At 36.7% G+C, this 14,953-nt stretch overlaps 1 protein-coding gene across 4 annotated transcripts in view; it reads right to left on the reverse strand.

The window, feature by feature from the left end:
- LOC111016887 (Tetratricopeptide repeat (TPR)-like superfamily protein) overlaps positions 1 to 14,953 on the reverse strand; it is a 45,889-nt gene that overhangs the window by 23,385 nt on the left and 7,551 nt on the right. For 3 of the 4 annotated variants that reach the window (XM_022292441.2, XM_088127461.1, XM_088127460.1), the window contains exons 2-6: positions 12,080 to 12,132; positions 11,125 to 11,162; positions 8,573 to 8,663; positions 1,236 to 1,341; positions 1,096 to 1,166 (exon numbers count right to left, since the gene is read on the reverse strand). In XM_022292441.2, the coding sequence (XP_022148133.2) occupies positions 1,096 to 1,166; positions 1,236 to 1,341; positions 8,573 to 8,663; positions 11,125 to 11,162; positions 12,080 to 12,132 (359 nt within the window). The remainder of the gene's footprint in view (positions 1 to 1,095; positions 1,167 to 1,235; positions 1,342 to 8,572; positions 8,664 to 11,124; positions 11,163 to 12,079; positions 12,133 to 14,953) is intronic. The other variant, XM_088127462.1, reaches the window with a different exon arrangement.

A 14,953-nucleotide genomic window follows, 5' to 3' on the forward strand; every position in this document is an offset into this window, starting at 1 on the left:
ACACAAAAACTTCTTTTGTAATTACAGTCTCTTTGTGACTTGACAAAGATTGAAAAGCTACTATGGTCTAAGTTTGTGGGAAGGTCAATCTCCACCCGCGCCCTTAGGCTGCGCTTCTTTTTTGAGTTTTTTTTATTAAAGGTGTTTCTTATCCAAAAAAGAAAACTCCATCAGAATCCTCGTCTTTTGTAGCTATCAACTAGATGTGAAAAATGTTTTTCTCAATGGTGATTTTGAAGAAAAGGTGTTTATGAGTAAATAGTAAAGTTTGAATATTAAAGAAATCATTATATGGTATGAATCAATCTTCAAGAGCTTGGTTTGAACACCTTGGAAAAGTAGTCACTAGCTTTAATGCTGTCAAAGCCCTTCTACCAGAGTTTTGGATGGAAAGGAATTTGCAGATTTTCAAAGAAAAGAGCCTGTCTTTGGTTGATCACTTCAACTAAGTTCAAAGCTTCCGAGTGGTGTTCTTTAAATTTCTTTTCGAATTATTCGCCTAATCTTATTTGTAACAACTAGGGAGCCTTCATTTCCCCTTTGTAGATTTCTGTGTGCTTTTTCTTTCTTGTTTTACATTTATTTTCACTCTTTCGGGAGTTTGTATTTTTGAACCATTTTTATTCTTTTCCATATATCAATGAAAAGTTAGTCTCTTGTTCGAAAAAGAAAAAAATTCCTTGATCTATAAAGAATTTTAAGATAGGACTAGATTTACAAAAGAAATACCAGGAATCTGTAAGGTCCAAGAAGGGCCTAGAAGAGTATATTTTAGTTGGGCTCCAAGCATGTTTTGCCTATAATAGGAGATGTGTCCCTTCATATTAGATAAGCTAGAAAAGCTAGGAAAGTGTGGGGAGTGAGAAGTGAGAAAAGTGAGTGAAGTTAGAGAAAGTGAGAGAGTCATTCTCTCAAAAAGTGTCCTTTGTTTTTTCTTAATAAAAGTTTCTTCATCAAGACTTTCTCTCCTCTCTTTTGTGCTAATTTTTCTACATGGTCTTCATCAAAAAATCAGGTCACAAATTAAGAAAAAAAATATATGGACAAATTTAGTGGCTTTGAAAAACAACACATAGTAAGGTACCTATGCAATACCTTCCAGAGGGAAGAAAGTCTCCAAGAGCAAAAACCAACCCGAATGTCAAAACAGCTACACCTATTCCAATCTACTTGCAATACAGTTGAATTAGCATTCCCTGAAAAGAACAAAATTGATCTGACCACACATTTCTTACCTTGGTACCAAGTCCAATTGTTTTATCTTCCGATTCAACTGGTGCATCGTAGTCAATTGCTCCAAATTCTTTTTTATTGTCTACCTTTTTCTTCTCAAGTGCTGATCTGTATTTTTTTTTTTTTAAATTTCATTGATATATGAAAAGCAGAAAAGTTCAAGATAAAAACTCCCTAGGGAGTGAAATAAAAAAGAAATAGTTTTCGGGATACATTTTCTGGGTCACAGATAAAATGGTTCAAAAAGTACATCTAAATAATTTAGCTACTACGATAAATTTTTATAAGCTGAAATTTACAACTGTAACAGAAATAAAGAAACGCTTTCCTTTATTATTCAGGATTTATTTCCTGCTTTTTGAGAACTTACTGTTTGCTCCTTTCTTGTATATTCTTTCTTATTCCTTGTATAATTTTCATCCGTTTCTGTTTCATATTTTAAAAAATGTAAACAAAGAAGAAGAAGAAATTTTATAAAAGAACCCATCCATTGGCCTAGTAATCATTTAGACAAGTGAAAAAGTAATTGAGTTTGGGAAGTACGGGGTCAAGAACCATAGTGACTACCTACCTAACATATCAAAATTCTACGAGTCCCTCAACAATCAAATGTTAAAAATCTTCTCAGAAAGATAATGTATATTGGATGTTATTCAAACATATCAAAATATATGCTTCATGCTCAAAAGATAGAAAATTAAACTCATCCGTGCATACAACAATTTAATAATTTACATGTACCAATTAATATTACACAGTAGATTTTATTGATTATATCTATAATAAAATTAAATATAATTTACTGAATCATTAGAATACTTCCCCTATTATCTATAATAAAATTAAATATAATTTACTGAATCATTAGAATACTTCCCCTATTTTAGCGAGTTGAAAAAGTTACTATATATACTAGGAACTTTATTGTAACAAAAAAAAAAAAAATCTTTCAATTCAATTTACATTGACTTTGTCAACTCTGACATTATTCAAAAATATATTTTGAAGATTTTAAAAAATCAATCAATGTTTTAATTTTTTATTTGTTTTTTTTATATCCATAAGAGTCTGGGTCAGCTTGCGCGCACCTCGACTAATCTCACGAGGCAACCACCTGACCCTACAACATTTGGTGCCGGAAATACATAGAAAGCACTAATTCCTACGGTGGGTGGCGGCCATCATGGGTTTGAACCCATTCCCTCTCAATTAACCCTAGCCCATTTGGACCAATGAGCCACCTATCACGAGGTGAAATCGAGCATAAGGTGGGTAGGTGAATGAGGCCTAGACCACTGGCACATGGGATCAAAGTGCGACGTGATGAAGCCAAGTTGCACGATTAAGCTTCATTTTTTGTGTAATGTTTAAGCTTCATTTATTAAGTTTGGTTTGTTTGTATCTTTTTATTTTTTTTATTTTTTTATTTTTTCCTTCTTCATCCCCTTCATTTCACCCCTTTGGGGGGGTTTGTATATTTGAACAATTTTTTGTTCCTTTTCATTTATCAATGAAAAGTTCGTTTCTTGTTCAAAAAAATTATTATTATTATTATTATTATTATATATATATATATAATAAAAAGTAAGAACATTATACCTTAAGTAAGTAATTATTATCCACAATCCTATTTAAAATTTTTGCCAATTGGAGTAGTATTTTCTTTTCCCCCTTGGCCTTAGGGTGGGTAACCCTCTACTGTATACCTTAAGATAGAGCTAGAACTATGAATTTCCCCAGGAGTTCAGGTCATTTATACATGGTTCTTATACACCAGCAGAAAGCCTACAGTTCTCAGATAAATATTTCATAAGAGAAGTGATGGAGACCCACTCAAGAAGTAAGAGAAAATCTCAATCTGTTTTTATTAATTGAAACAGTACCCTATATATATATAGGGGTTACAACTAACAGCAACTAAAGTAACTAACAATAGCTAACAAACAATAGTAACTTGAAGTTACTAAACAGTAAAAGGGTCCTTTAAAAGAACTACAAATATAAGCTAAACTTAAAAGACTAAACAAGTTACCCAAGGCCACACAGCTACATCAATTTTCCCCCACCTAAAAAAAACTCGTCCTCGAGTTTCAATCAGCTAACAAAAACTCATCAGGGGGATAGAAGGGATGAATATCTGCTATATTGAAAACGGGGCTGATGTTGTAATCCAATGGGAGGTCTATCTTATAAGCATTCTCCCCAAAACGTGCAAGTACAGCAAAAGGACCAAGCTTCCGTTTCTTCAATTTATTATAAGTTCCAACAGGGAATCGATTCTTTCGTAGGTGTATCATTACAAGATCCCCAATCTTATATTCCTTGAATCGTTTCTTCTTGTTTGCCGCTGCCTTGTACTTAGCATTTGACAGCTCCAAATGTCGACGAACTTCTTCATGGAGTTGTGTAATCCGAGTTGCCATTTCCTCCGCCTCCACACTAATATCAAAATTAACAGGTAGATTAGATAGGTCAATAGTGATCCGAGGAAGTTTAGTGTATACAACCTCAAAGGGGGACTTCCCTGTTGTTCGATTCTTCATGTGGTTAAATGCAAATTCGGCTTGAGCAAGTGTCATATCCCACTGTTTTGGACGATCTCCGCTAAGGCATCGCAGCAAATTTCCTAAGGAACGATTTGTAACCTCAGTTTGCCCATCCGTTTGTGGATGGCTAGTAGTGCTGAATTTTAGTGTAGTATCAAACTTTTTCCACAAGGTTCGCCAAAAATGGCTAAGGAACTTGACATCTCGATCGGATACTATGGATTTTGGGATACCATGGAGACGTACAATCTCTCGAAAAAATAATGTAGCAATAGAAACTGCATCGGATGTTTATTTACAAGCTACAAAATGAGCTATTTTACTGAATCTATCCACCACCACCATAATGGAGTCAAAACCCCGTTGTGTTTTGGGAAGACCCAATATATAGTCCATAGATAGGTCCTCCCAAATATTTTGTGGTATTGGTAGGGGAATGTAGAGCCCTGTATTTTAGGAAGAGCCCTTATACGACTGACAAATATAACATCTGTGAACAAAGTTTGCAACATCTTTTCGGAGTTGTGGCCAAAAAAAACGTGTATTAACAAGGGTGAGGGTTTTATCTCGGCCTAAATGGCCTACTAACCCCCCCCCCCCCCCCCCCCCCCCCCCCCATGCACATCTTTAATAATAGATTCACGAAGGGAAGTGTGAGGGATGCATAATGTATTGCCTTTAAACAAGTAACCATTAAGGATGTGGTAGTCCTCTGTAGGTAAGTGGCTTGTACAGCGATGCCAAATGTCTTTAAAGTCCTGATCGGTTGCATAAATGTCGGGTAGATGATGAAAGGCCACGATTTCTCCTTTAAGTAACAGAAGGAGGTTATGCTTTCGACTTAAAGCATCGGCAACCTTATTACTTTCTCCCGAAGTGTGTTTAATGACAAAGTCAAATCTTTGTAAAAATGATAACCAACGGGCATGCATACGACTGATGGACTTTTGAGTATGCAAGAATTTGAGGGAGAAGTGGTCGGTAAGAAGGACAAATTCTTTCCCGAGAAGATAATGTTCCCATTGCTTTAAGGCTCTTACTAAATCATAAAGTTCTTGTTCATATGTACTCCATTTTTGTCTTGATGGGCTCAATTTTTCACTAAAATATTCTATAGGGTGATTATGTTGGGCAAGGACGGCTCCTATGCCAATACCCGAAGCATCAACAGAGACTTCAAACGGTTGGTCAAAATTTGGTAAGGTAAGAATGAGGCTATTGCTTAATTTTAGTTTTATGAGTTTGAAGCTTTTTGTTTGTTGGTGTCCCCACACAAATGGTCCCTTTTTAACGCAGTTTGTTAATGGTGCTACCAGGGAACTAAAGTTTCGGATGAATTTTCGGTAAAAGGAAGCTAGCCCTAAGAAACTTTGGACTTCTTTAATTGTTTTAGGTTCTGGCCATTCAACTATGGCTTGGGTTTTTTGGGGATCCATCTTTACTGTGTTATGTCCTATTAAGAAGCCAAGGAAGGATATTTCAGAGGCTAGAAAAATGCATTTCTTAAGGTTTATGACTAACTGATTAGAGGCTAAGACGGAAAAAACCCGCTGGAGGTGTGGTATATGTTCGGACATGCCGTGGCTATATATCAGTATATCATCAAAGTAAACCACGACGAATTTGTTAATAAAAGGGAGTAATACCTGGTTCATGAGTCGCATAAAGGTGCTAGGGGCATTGGATAGGCCGAATGGCATAACAAGCCACTCAAATAAGCCTTCATTTGTCTTGAACGCCGTTTTCCACTCATCCCCCGGCCGAATGCGGATTTGGTGGTATCCACTCTTAAGATCTATCTTAGAAAATATGGTGGCTCCGCTAAGTTGATCCATCAGGTCATTAATTCGTGGAATAGGAAATCGGTATTTTATAGTTATTTTGTTTATAGCACGACTATCCACACACATGCGCCATGTACCATCCTTTTTTGGTGTAAGGAGGGCAGGTACAGCACAAGGACTCAAGCTAGGTTGTATGTGGCCTTTATCAAGTAACTCTTGGACTTGGTCATGAAGAATTTTATATTCAGATGGGTTCATCCGATAACGAGCAAGGTTTGGTAAGGTTGCTCCAGGAAAGAACTCAATATTGTGTTGAATATCCCTTAAAGGTGGTAGGTCGGTGGGAGAGTCCAGGATAGTTTTGAAGTCACCTAACAAATGTTCCACCTCAGGAGGGATGGAGTATGTTTGGTTTGATGTGCCAAAGCTTTTAACCACCAACCCCAGAATAGGCATATCCTTATGTAGGAGAAGTTGTTTGGCAGAAGACAGAGTAAACAAAGTGCCAGTTTTGTGCAGACCCTCTTTAGAAGGCTGCTGAGATAAAGGAGGGATAGGAAGTAAAACGACCTTTTTTCCCATCCAAAGGAATTCATAGGTATTACTGCGTCCGTTATGGATCGTTTGGGTATCATATTGCCATGGTCGGCCCAACAGGATGTGGCAAACATCCATATCCAACACATCACATATAATTTGATCCTTGTAACTTGTCCCAATAGACAAGGGTACCGTACAAGTATGTGTTACCTGAACTTCCCCCCCCTTTTTTGATCCAAGAAACTTTGTAAGGATTCGGGTGAGGTGTTAATGGCAACTGTAGGGCTGTAACAAGTTTACTGGCCACAACATTTTCGGTACTCCCACTATCAATGATGATATTACAAAATTTACCTTGAATGGTGCATCGAGACTTGAATAAAGCATGTCGTTGGTGGACAGTTTCAACCTTTGGGGTGATTAGAAGGCATTGGATGACACAATTAATCGGATCACCTTCATCAGGACCGAGGTAGCTCACTTCATCGTCTTGGAGATCTTCCTCGCTACACTCCAATTGATCATCCTCTTCGACAAACGCAATCGCCTTTCTTTGGGGGCATTCCTTGGAGAGATGTCCTACCTGCCCACAACGAAAGCACTTGCCCAAAGTAGGGCGATTATAGGTGTTAGTTATCTTTTTTCCCATAGTTGTATCATTACCTTTATCTTCTATAGGAGTGTCCTTCGCTATTTGCTTGCCTTTAGAAGAACTGTCAGCTGGTTGTATAGAAGATTTATCCAAGGCGGATGTATTCCGTTTGGAGATTCCACCTTGATCCCACACAGTCCGACGAGCATACGTCTTCTTGTACCTATTGTTTATATTTTCCTCAATTGTTGTGGCAGTAGATATGGCTTCGTTGAGGTAACCAATAGGATGAACAGAAATCTGTTCTTTAATGTCAGCTCGCAACCCTCCAATGAATCGGGCTACTAAATATTGCGGCTTTCCAAAAGATTGGTTCTTGCACCTAGCCGATGGAATTCTTCGGTGTAATCAGCAATAGAGCGGGTTCCTTGACGGCAATTTTGATACTGATTATAAAGAATCTGTTCAAAATTGATGGGAAGGAATCATTCACGCATTAACTTCTTCATTCGCTCCCAGCTTCGAATAGGGCACCGACCATACCTTTGGCGATTAAGCTCTAATTGATCCCACCACGCAGAGGCGCCTCCTTTAAGTTTGAGAGCAACAAGACGTACCTTTTTATCCTCTAGTGTATTAAGGTAAGAGAAGAAGTTTTCGACATTGCGGATCCATTCCAAGAAGCCCTCGATCTCCATTTTTCCGCTGAATGTAGGTAAATCCACCTTCATTTTGAAATCTGGTGTGTCTTGTTGTCTAAACGGTCTTCTTTGAAAACCCCGCTGGTTGGTTTCCATTGCTATAAAATCATCTTCCTCATAGCTGGAAAAATCCAAAAAAGGGTCTTGGCCACCTCGAAACAGGGGATTATGATTAACATCTTGCTGTTGGGGAGGATCTTCATGTAATCTTGGACCCCCATTGGCTTCATAACCTCGTTCTTGATGAAATCTTGGAGGTGGGACTGGTCTTTCTTGAATTTGGATCCCCTGCCGATCCCCAATCCGAACATCTTGACTGGTTCTTGGATGCGGGAATTGATTATTCCTTACTGTTTCTTGGTTTACATTCAATGTTTCCAGCTGCTGATGAATCAATCCCAAAATCTGTTTAATCTCACCTACATCGCTCCGTAAATCTTTAACTTCAGTTTCGACCAACTGCAAGCGTGTGGTCATCGTTCGTGGTGAGAGAACGGACGAATGTTCCGTTTCTTTGCTGGTTATGGAAGAAAATTCTCCCGCTGTAGGTTTCTTTCCGGCCATCAGATTGCCCAGAAATTTTCTGCTCTGATACCAATTTGATGGAGACTCACTCAAGAAGTAAGAGAAAATCTCAATCTGTTTTTATTAATTGAAACAGTACCCTATATATATAGGGGTTACAACTAACAGCAACTAAAGTAACTAACAATAGCTAACAAACAGTAGTAACTTGAAGTTACTAAACAGTAAAAGGGTCCTTTAAAAGAACTACAAATATAATCTAAACTTAAAAGACTAAACAAGTTACCCAAGGCCACACGGCTACATCAAGAAGAGCCTCTGTTACAAGAGCAAATCAGCTGAATGGTTTACACAATACAGATCCCCTATTGAGCAAGAGAGGGTAACATACACCATGTGACGAAAAGTCTTCTTCACTTTTTTTTTTCCTTTTGATAAGAAAGTAATTTCACAAGACAAAAAGAGCTTTCGGAAATGTTGAGTCCCTTCAGTAGAATGTGATCATAAAAGACATTGGCAGGCATTGATCATCCATTATTTAAAAGCACTGAAAAAGCATTTTATGAGCGTGAAATGCCTTCTACTTACAGACATCGACAGAGAGACAGAGAAGAAAACAACTAAGAGAAGAAAACAGTCCTGCAGTAGTACCTTTTAACTGCTTCTAGTCGTTTTTCAAATTGAAGGTCCAAAGATTTGTTGTACGAATTTTCATCGTAACGTAAACCCAGAGCAGATGCCTCTACATCATAATCTAACTTTAGATCAAGTGCAACACACAGGAATAGAGTATTAAAAACACACACATACAAAAGGTTCAACATGATTCGATAAAATGATAACAGTACATAGAAAAAAAAAAAGAAAAAAAAGTCCAACAGAATGGAAGGTCCAAGGATTTGTAATAAGAATTTTCATCATAACGGGAACTCAGAGCGGGTGCCTTCATATCACAATCCAACTTTAGTTCAAGGACTAGACGCTGGTGCAGGGAAAGAGTAAAAACCAAAAAAAAATAATAATAATAAAACAAAAACAGGCAACAGAATTTGATAAGAGAAGGAAGAATACATAGAAAAAATGAGAAGATAGCATATTATTCTGTTAAAAAAAAAAAGCCAAAAACCCAAGTCTACTAGTAGCTTTGATTATCAACAAAAGGGGAGGGAGGAAACGGCCCAAACAAAAGCATTGAACTGCACAACAATCAAAGCCTCCCCCCAGTCTTCAGCAATGTCCTTCTTGTTCTTGGACGCCTTCACTTCCCAAGCTTCTTCTTGGACACCTTCACTTCCCAAGCTTCGTAAAAAGACTAGAACGTGGCATGAGAAAAGAGGAAAAATTAAAAAGAAGAAAGCAAGAAAAACTTCTAAAATGTGCAACAATGCGTCAATTGGTTGAAGGAGAGCTATGAATAGAATTTCATTGTCTGCTCTGGTGTATAGAAACGAGGACCTTAGAAAATTGAACTCTGTGGTTATGAGAACTGTGACTATTCTACTAACCAGGGAAAAAGAAGGTCAGTAAGAAGCTAGGTGTTCAAGTTCTTGGACAACACAATGAGCTAGAAATCCGTATTACAGTTGTGGTTGAACTCAAGTGTATGTCTTTGACAGAAGCTATTAAGTAATAAGGAGTCCCTATGGCTAAAGGGAATTGTGGAATAGCTATGTACTAGTAAAGTTCCAGCCACTAAATGGTGTGACAGTCAAAGTACTATACACCCCTCCAAAGACAAAACTATTTTTCATGAAAGGACCAAGCACATTGATGTACAGCTGCCAAAACCAAACTTTTCATGAAAGGATCAAACATTTCTTCAAGGTTGAAAATTTAACACAAATCGCAAGGCAGATACTATGCTCACTAAGGTTTGGTTCTCTCTACCAATTAGCTTAAAATATGAAACTGAGAATGGATGACCAGAAGATACTATGAAAGGTGGATAATATCGAGGTGGAAAATTGAAATATTAATATCTGAATGACTAATTTTAGCACTCCTTATGGTAAGGAAAGTTTATGAGCTGGCATAATTAACGAGAGTTTTGTTTTTTAGTTAGTGTTTATTCAATCTCTATTGATTTAAGCATGCTGCGTTTTGTTGAAAACTAAGTTGTACCAATTAGAGTGCGAGACTTTTTGAATCATTGTAAGTTTTTTCTTCGTACTTCAACGAATCTTTTTGGTTCTTCCATAGTGCTAGAGTTTTTTGGTGCTTCCACAATGCTACACATTGTAGTTGAACCACTTAAACTTCTCTGTGCATTCTCTCCTGTGATCTATATATTTCTCTGATAGGTCTTTCTTCGTTTTTGTTTTGACCTAGCAATCAGTGATTCAATCACCTAAATATTAAGTCATAGGTTTGTGTTGCCTAGGGTTGGGCAACTTGAATTTTTGCCACTCGTATTTGAATTTTTCAGGAAGAGTGACAGAAACTTGGTTTTAGATATCCTATGTCCCATAGTGGATTTGTGATCTGTAAAACTAAATGTGTAGCAAAAGACTAGACTTGATCCAATACGTGAGCTAAATGCCCCCTAAAATATTGCCCCAAATTCTCCTAATGATCCTAACAAAACATTAACACCCACGACTTTACTTTCAACAAGACCAAAAACCATCCCTTTGAACTCCTTAGAAAATAACTTCAGGCACTTGCTAACAATACTAAATAGACAAAATGGAGAATTTCCCTCTCAAACTTGTCCTTCGAATCTGAGTTTCTGCCATCATCAGAAAAATTAGCTGAAGGAATAATTTCTGTGCTTGAGAATAGTGATCAAAACTTATTCCTTGAACTATAACATCTAGCTTTCTGCATCCATGGGACATCATTACGAATAAAAGCTCCAATTATCCCCTCAGTCACTTCCTCACCTCACAATAAAAGCAATGAGGCTCCCTTGCTCATCCAAGCCCGCCTACTTAATCAGAACTAAAGTACAACAAAAATGTAAAATTACATAAATCTTTTTTTTTTATATAATTATAAGAAACCGGGCTTTCATTGAGACAGATGAAAAAATGTACAAGAGCATAAAAACACAGGCCAACAAAAGGAAGCTGAGTCTACAAAAAGTTCTCCAATCAAAAAGAAAAACACCTCAATGATGATTATAGAGAGACTATATAAATCTTCCAATTAAAAGATCACCAAAAAAATGAGAATAGTAACTTACAGGAAAATAAATTACTTACGTCTGGGTAATGTACTGGACTGTTTTGGAATTGATTTCCTACATCAGCGGTGAGTTCAAAGCAGTGGAAAAACAGAATATTAGCAAACTCATCAAAAAGTGAAACTCCATAAATTGAGAAGATAATTTAGAGATGAAAAAACATAAAAATTGATCAGTAGTACAGAGAACATTCATTGATGAAACACAAAACATAAAGCATTAGGGGTGTACAAGGATCAACAAAACTAAGCTGACTGATCAAAACTGATAACCAAAGTCGGTTGGTCGATTTTTGTTGGGTCCCTCCTTGCCTCCAAAAGCGAGCCTCCTTTGGATGAATGGTCTTAAAGCCCTTATTTCCGAGTTACGGTTCGAGAGAAACCAATGGATTTTTGAAGGAAAAGGAAGATCGGCTATGGAATTTTCAACATTGCTAAATTAAAGCTTCTCAATGGTGTGCTCTCAATCATTTTGAAAATTATTCTCCTAGTATGATTTGCTCTAATTGGGAGGCTTTTGTGTCTATTGTTTAGCTTTCCTCTTGAATGTCTATCTTTTTTGGCTTTTTATTGGCTGGTTTGGTTGTATATTTCAATTTCTAAAAATGTTGCACATCTATCATTAAATCAAGAAACAACGTAATTTCGAAAAGTGTAGAAGTTGAAGAGAAGATAGTGTAGGATTAGACATCAATGACAGGCTAACATTTGTTCCAGAACAGTAGAAAACATTTGTTGATTCTTGAAAATGTCAAGAGAATGTTTGAGAACAGTGTAGCAATCGAAATATGCACGAGAAAAAAAAACACACACACACACACACGATGTGTTCTATGTTTGGAATGGACTCAGAACAGTAAAAAACATCGACATCGTGCAGTAACTGAAAACACTCAACAAGCAGCAAAGCACAAAGTTTCAAACACAAATCAAGAATAAATTCAAATATTTGAAAATTAAGTTGCTTTGGAATACCTTGGCTGAAGCACCCTACCCTTTTGGTTGCCCAAGTTGCCGGCTTTGTTGGCCTGAGTGTACAGTAACCAAGCAAATTAATCAAACCTCAGTTACCATTGGAAAAATGAAGGATCAATCAAATGGTTGAATTGCGTGTTAATAATTTTTGTTGACAAAAATAATACAACCATATTGCTATGCAATAGCAGAACATAGCCATAGCTCAGTTAACAACTTCAAGACACGGGACAGGAATTTTGACACGACCATAGAATTGCATATGGAGGCTTGGAAGGGGTAAAGAGAGACCATGGAAAAATATAGCTTATTGCCTCGGTCTATTGATTGAAGAGAAAGAATATCAGAAAATAACAGAAGAGTCACCACAAGGCAAAATCACCAAGATTTGCTCGTAATGGCCTATAGAATCAGCCTAACAAAGGTCCTACGAGCTTACATGCAAATTAGTAACAAGTAATGAAGTAGGATGACTCAGTAGCATAAACAGAAAAATATTTAACTGAAAGAATTAAATGATTGATCCCATATAAAATGATTGTCAAATCTTTGTATGATACAAACTAAAACTTGAGCAATTGTACTTTATAGTTCGGGTAAACATTAAAGCTGAGCTAATGCCACTTAGACAATTAAAAAAGCTCTAAGTATAACAACATAATGAAAATTAAGATAATATTAATTCTACGTTAGTGATGTGCACAGATGAGAATATCAGTTCAGTTGAGTTCTAAGAGTTGATTTGAAATGGAGGAAAGGAGCTGTTATGTGGAAAATAAATCCTCTTCTATTTTTTTTCTTTTTAATAGTTCAAAAACCCTACCTAATGGCGTAATAGTTGGAAAGGTAACAAAACTCTATACTTTTCATTACAAAACCAATAAACCTGAAAAAGATTCACAAATAAAAGTGCTAATGCTACAACCAGTCCATAAATTGTTAAAGCTTCCATAAAAGCCAGAGATCTCCTCCAAATCACTAGTATGACTATAGAAATCGTGAGCAACAACACGAAGGTTCCAGAACCAAGTGGTAGTATCAGGACCCTTAGCTATTGTTCTCAAGAAATGACCCGGCACCAACTCTTCAATATATTTCTTGCTGGAAGTATCCCTGATTCCGTCGAAAAACGAGTGGGCCCAAATAATTCAATCGGGATAGTTGTTGAACCATACCATAGTTCCAACAATGCTAGTCACAATATGGGTTTCAACGAAAGAAATTTAGTCATTAGTAATGGCGATGAACCAACAATCCAATATGTTTTTTTTGCATATTCTCGATAAACCAGTGCTTATATATAGATGTAGGAAGATCTGTATGGGAAGTAAGTAGCCCCTTTGACATCAACACCAGAAAAATTCCTTTTCTTGTTCTCGTGTTGAAATAATAAAATAATTAATTATTATGGATCCCGTTTGTCAAAGATCCCTATTCTTGGTTTCAATTTTTCCTGGTTTATCATAACCTTTTTTTAGATTTATTACATAAATAGTGATTGCGTAAAGCCCGCGGTAGCAACGGAATCGGGGAAAGATCCTTTTTAGTTTTAATCCTAACCTCAAAAAAACCGACGAGTCGCACACTAAGCATGGCAATTATATCAAATGATTAATTTAATTTTTATTTAACCTTATAGAATTGCTAAGTTTTTATTTAAATGAAAAAGACTGGTTGTCTCTGCACCCTTACCTCATTTATCACTTAGCGGTCATTTAGGGGCCTTCTCATTTCTCATCTCATGGAAAACCCTTTTTGCTCTGCTTAGGCCTATACTCCTCTATGACCAAGTTCAAAGCTTCACAATGGTGTGCTCTTTCCAACTCTTTTAATGCTTATTCACCTAGCATAGCCTGTTATAATTGGGAAGCTTTCATTTGAAAGTTGTAATTGTTCTTTTGTTCTTTTATTTTCACTCTCTTTTACTTCTTTCTTTCTTTATTTATTTCTTTCTTTCTTTTCCTTTCTATCTCAACCCCTTGGGAGTTCATATCAATTTTTGTTCCTTTTCATATTTTCAATGAAAAGTTTGTATCTTGCTAAAAAAAAAAGGAAACTATATGAACTTCATTAAGCAAGCATCCTACAAAAAACAACCTACGATCAAACAAAAGGCCTCCAACCTAGGTTGATACAGAAGGCCTCCAATAAATCCTTCTTTATTAAATTAACTACTATGGAATGGGGATCTTCAGTTAAGATAGAATAGAAAAGAAGATCATCATCATTTTACACTAGGTTGCAACGGAATCGGCTAAGATGACTTTGAGAATTGGTGTAGACTCAAATGAGAGAAGAGTAGTTTTATTCTAATAGCTTGAGAGAATACAAAGGAGCTTCCTATTTATAGACAAATAGGCTACACTTAAAGGCTTTTGACTACAAGCTAATAAGGCAAGCTAACTAAACAACTAAACCGTAACTAACTTATTGTATAGGTAGTTACATCAATTTCCCTCCCCCTAACATAAGGCTCGTTCTCGAGTCATGGTGCCAATGCAGAAAGTGTCTGGCGCTTCGTACAGATAGATATAAGCAACATTGAAGATAGGACTGATATTAAAATTCGAGGGAAAGTTGATTTTATATGCATTCGAGTCATAGCGTTGTAAGACTTCATATGGTCTGAATTTCTTCTTTTGCAGTTTGTGCACAGATTCAATAGGTAATCGTCCTTTTGATAGATGTATCATGACTAGGTCACCTTCATGGAACTCTACTTCCCGTCGTTTCTCGTCTGCTTTAGCTTTGTATTTGGCATTAGCGTCTTCAATATGCTTGTGCACATCCTGATGCAACTTTTGTATTCGTTCCGCCATTTGTTCAACTTCCAAACTAAAATCAACAGAAGATGGAACGTTAGTCAGATCAACA

Source organism: Momordica charantia (genome assembly GCF_013281855.1).
Source record: "Momordica charantia cultivar OHB3-1 chromosome 8 unlocalized genomic scaffold, Mcharantia_2.0 BLBB01000008.1, whole genome shotgun sequence".
Lineage (NCBI taxonomy): Eukaryota > Viridiplantae > Streptophyta > Magnoliopsida > Cucurbitales > Cucurbitaceae > Momordica > Momordica charantia.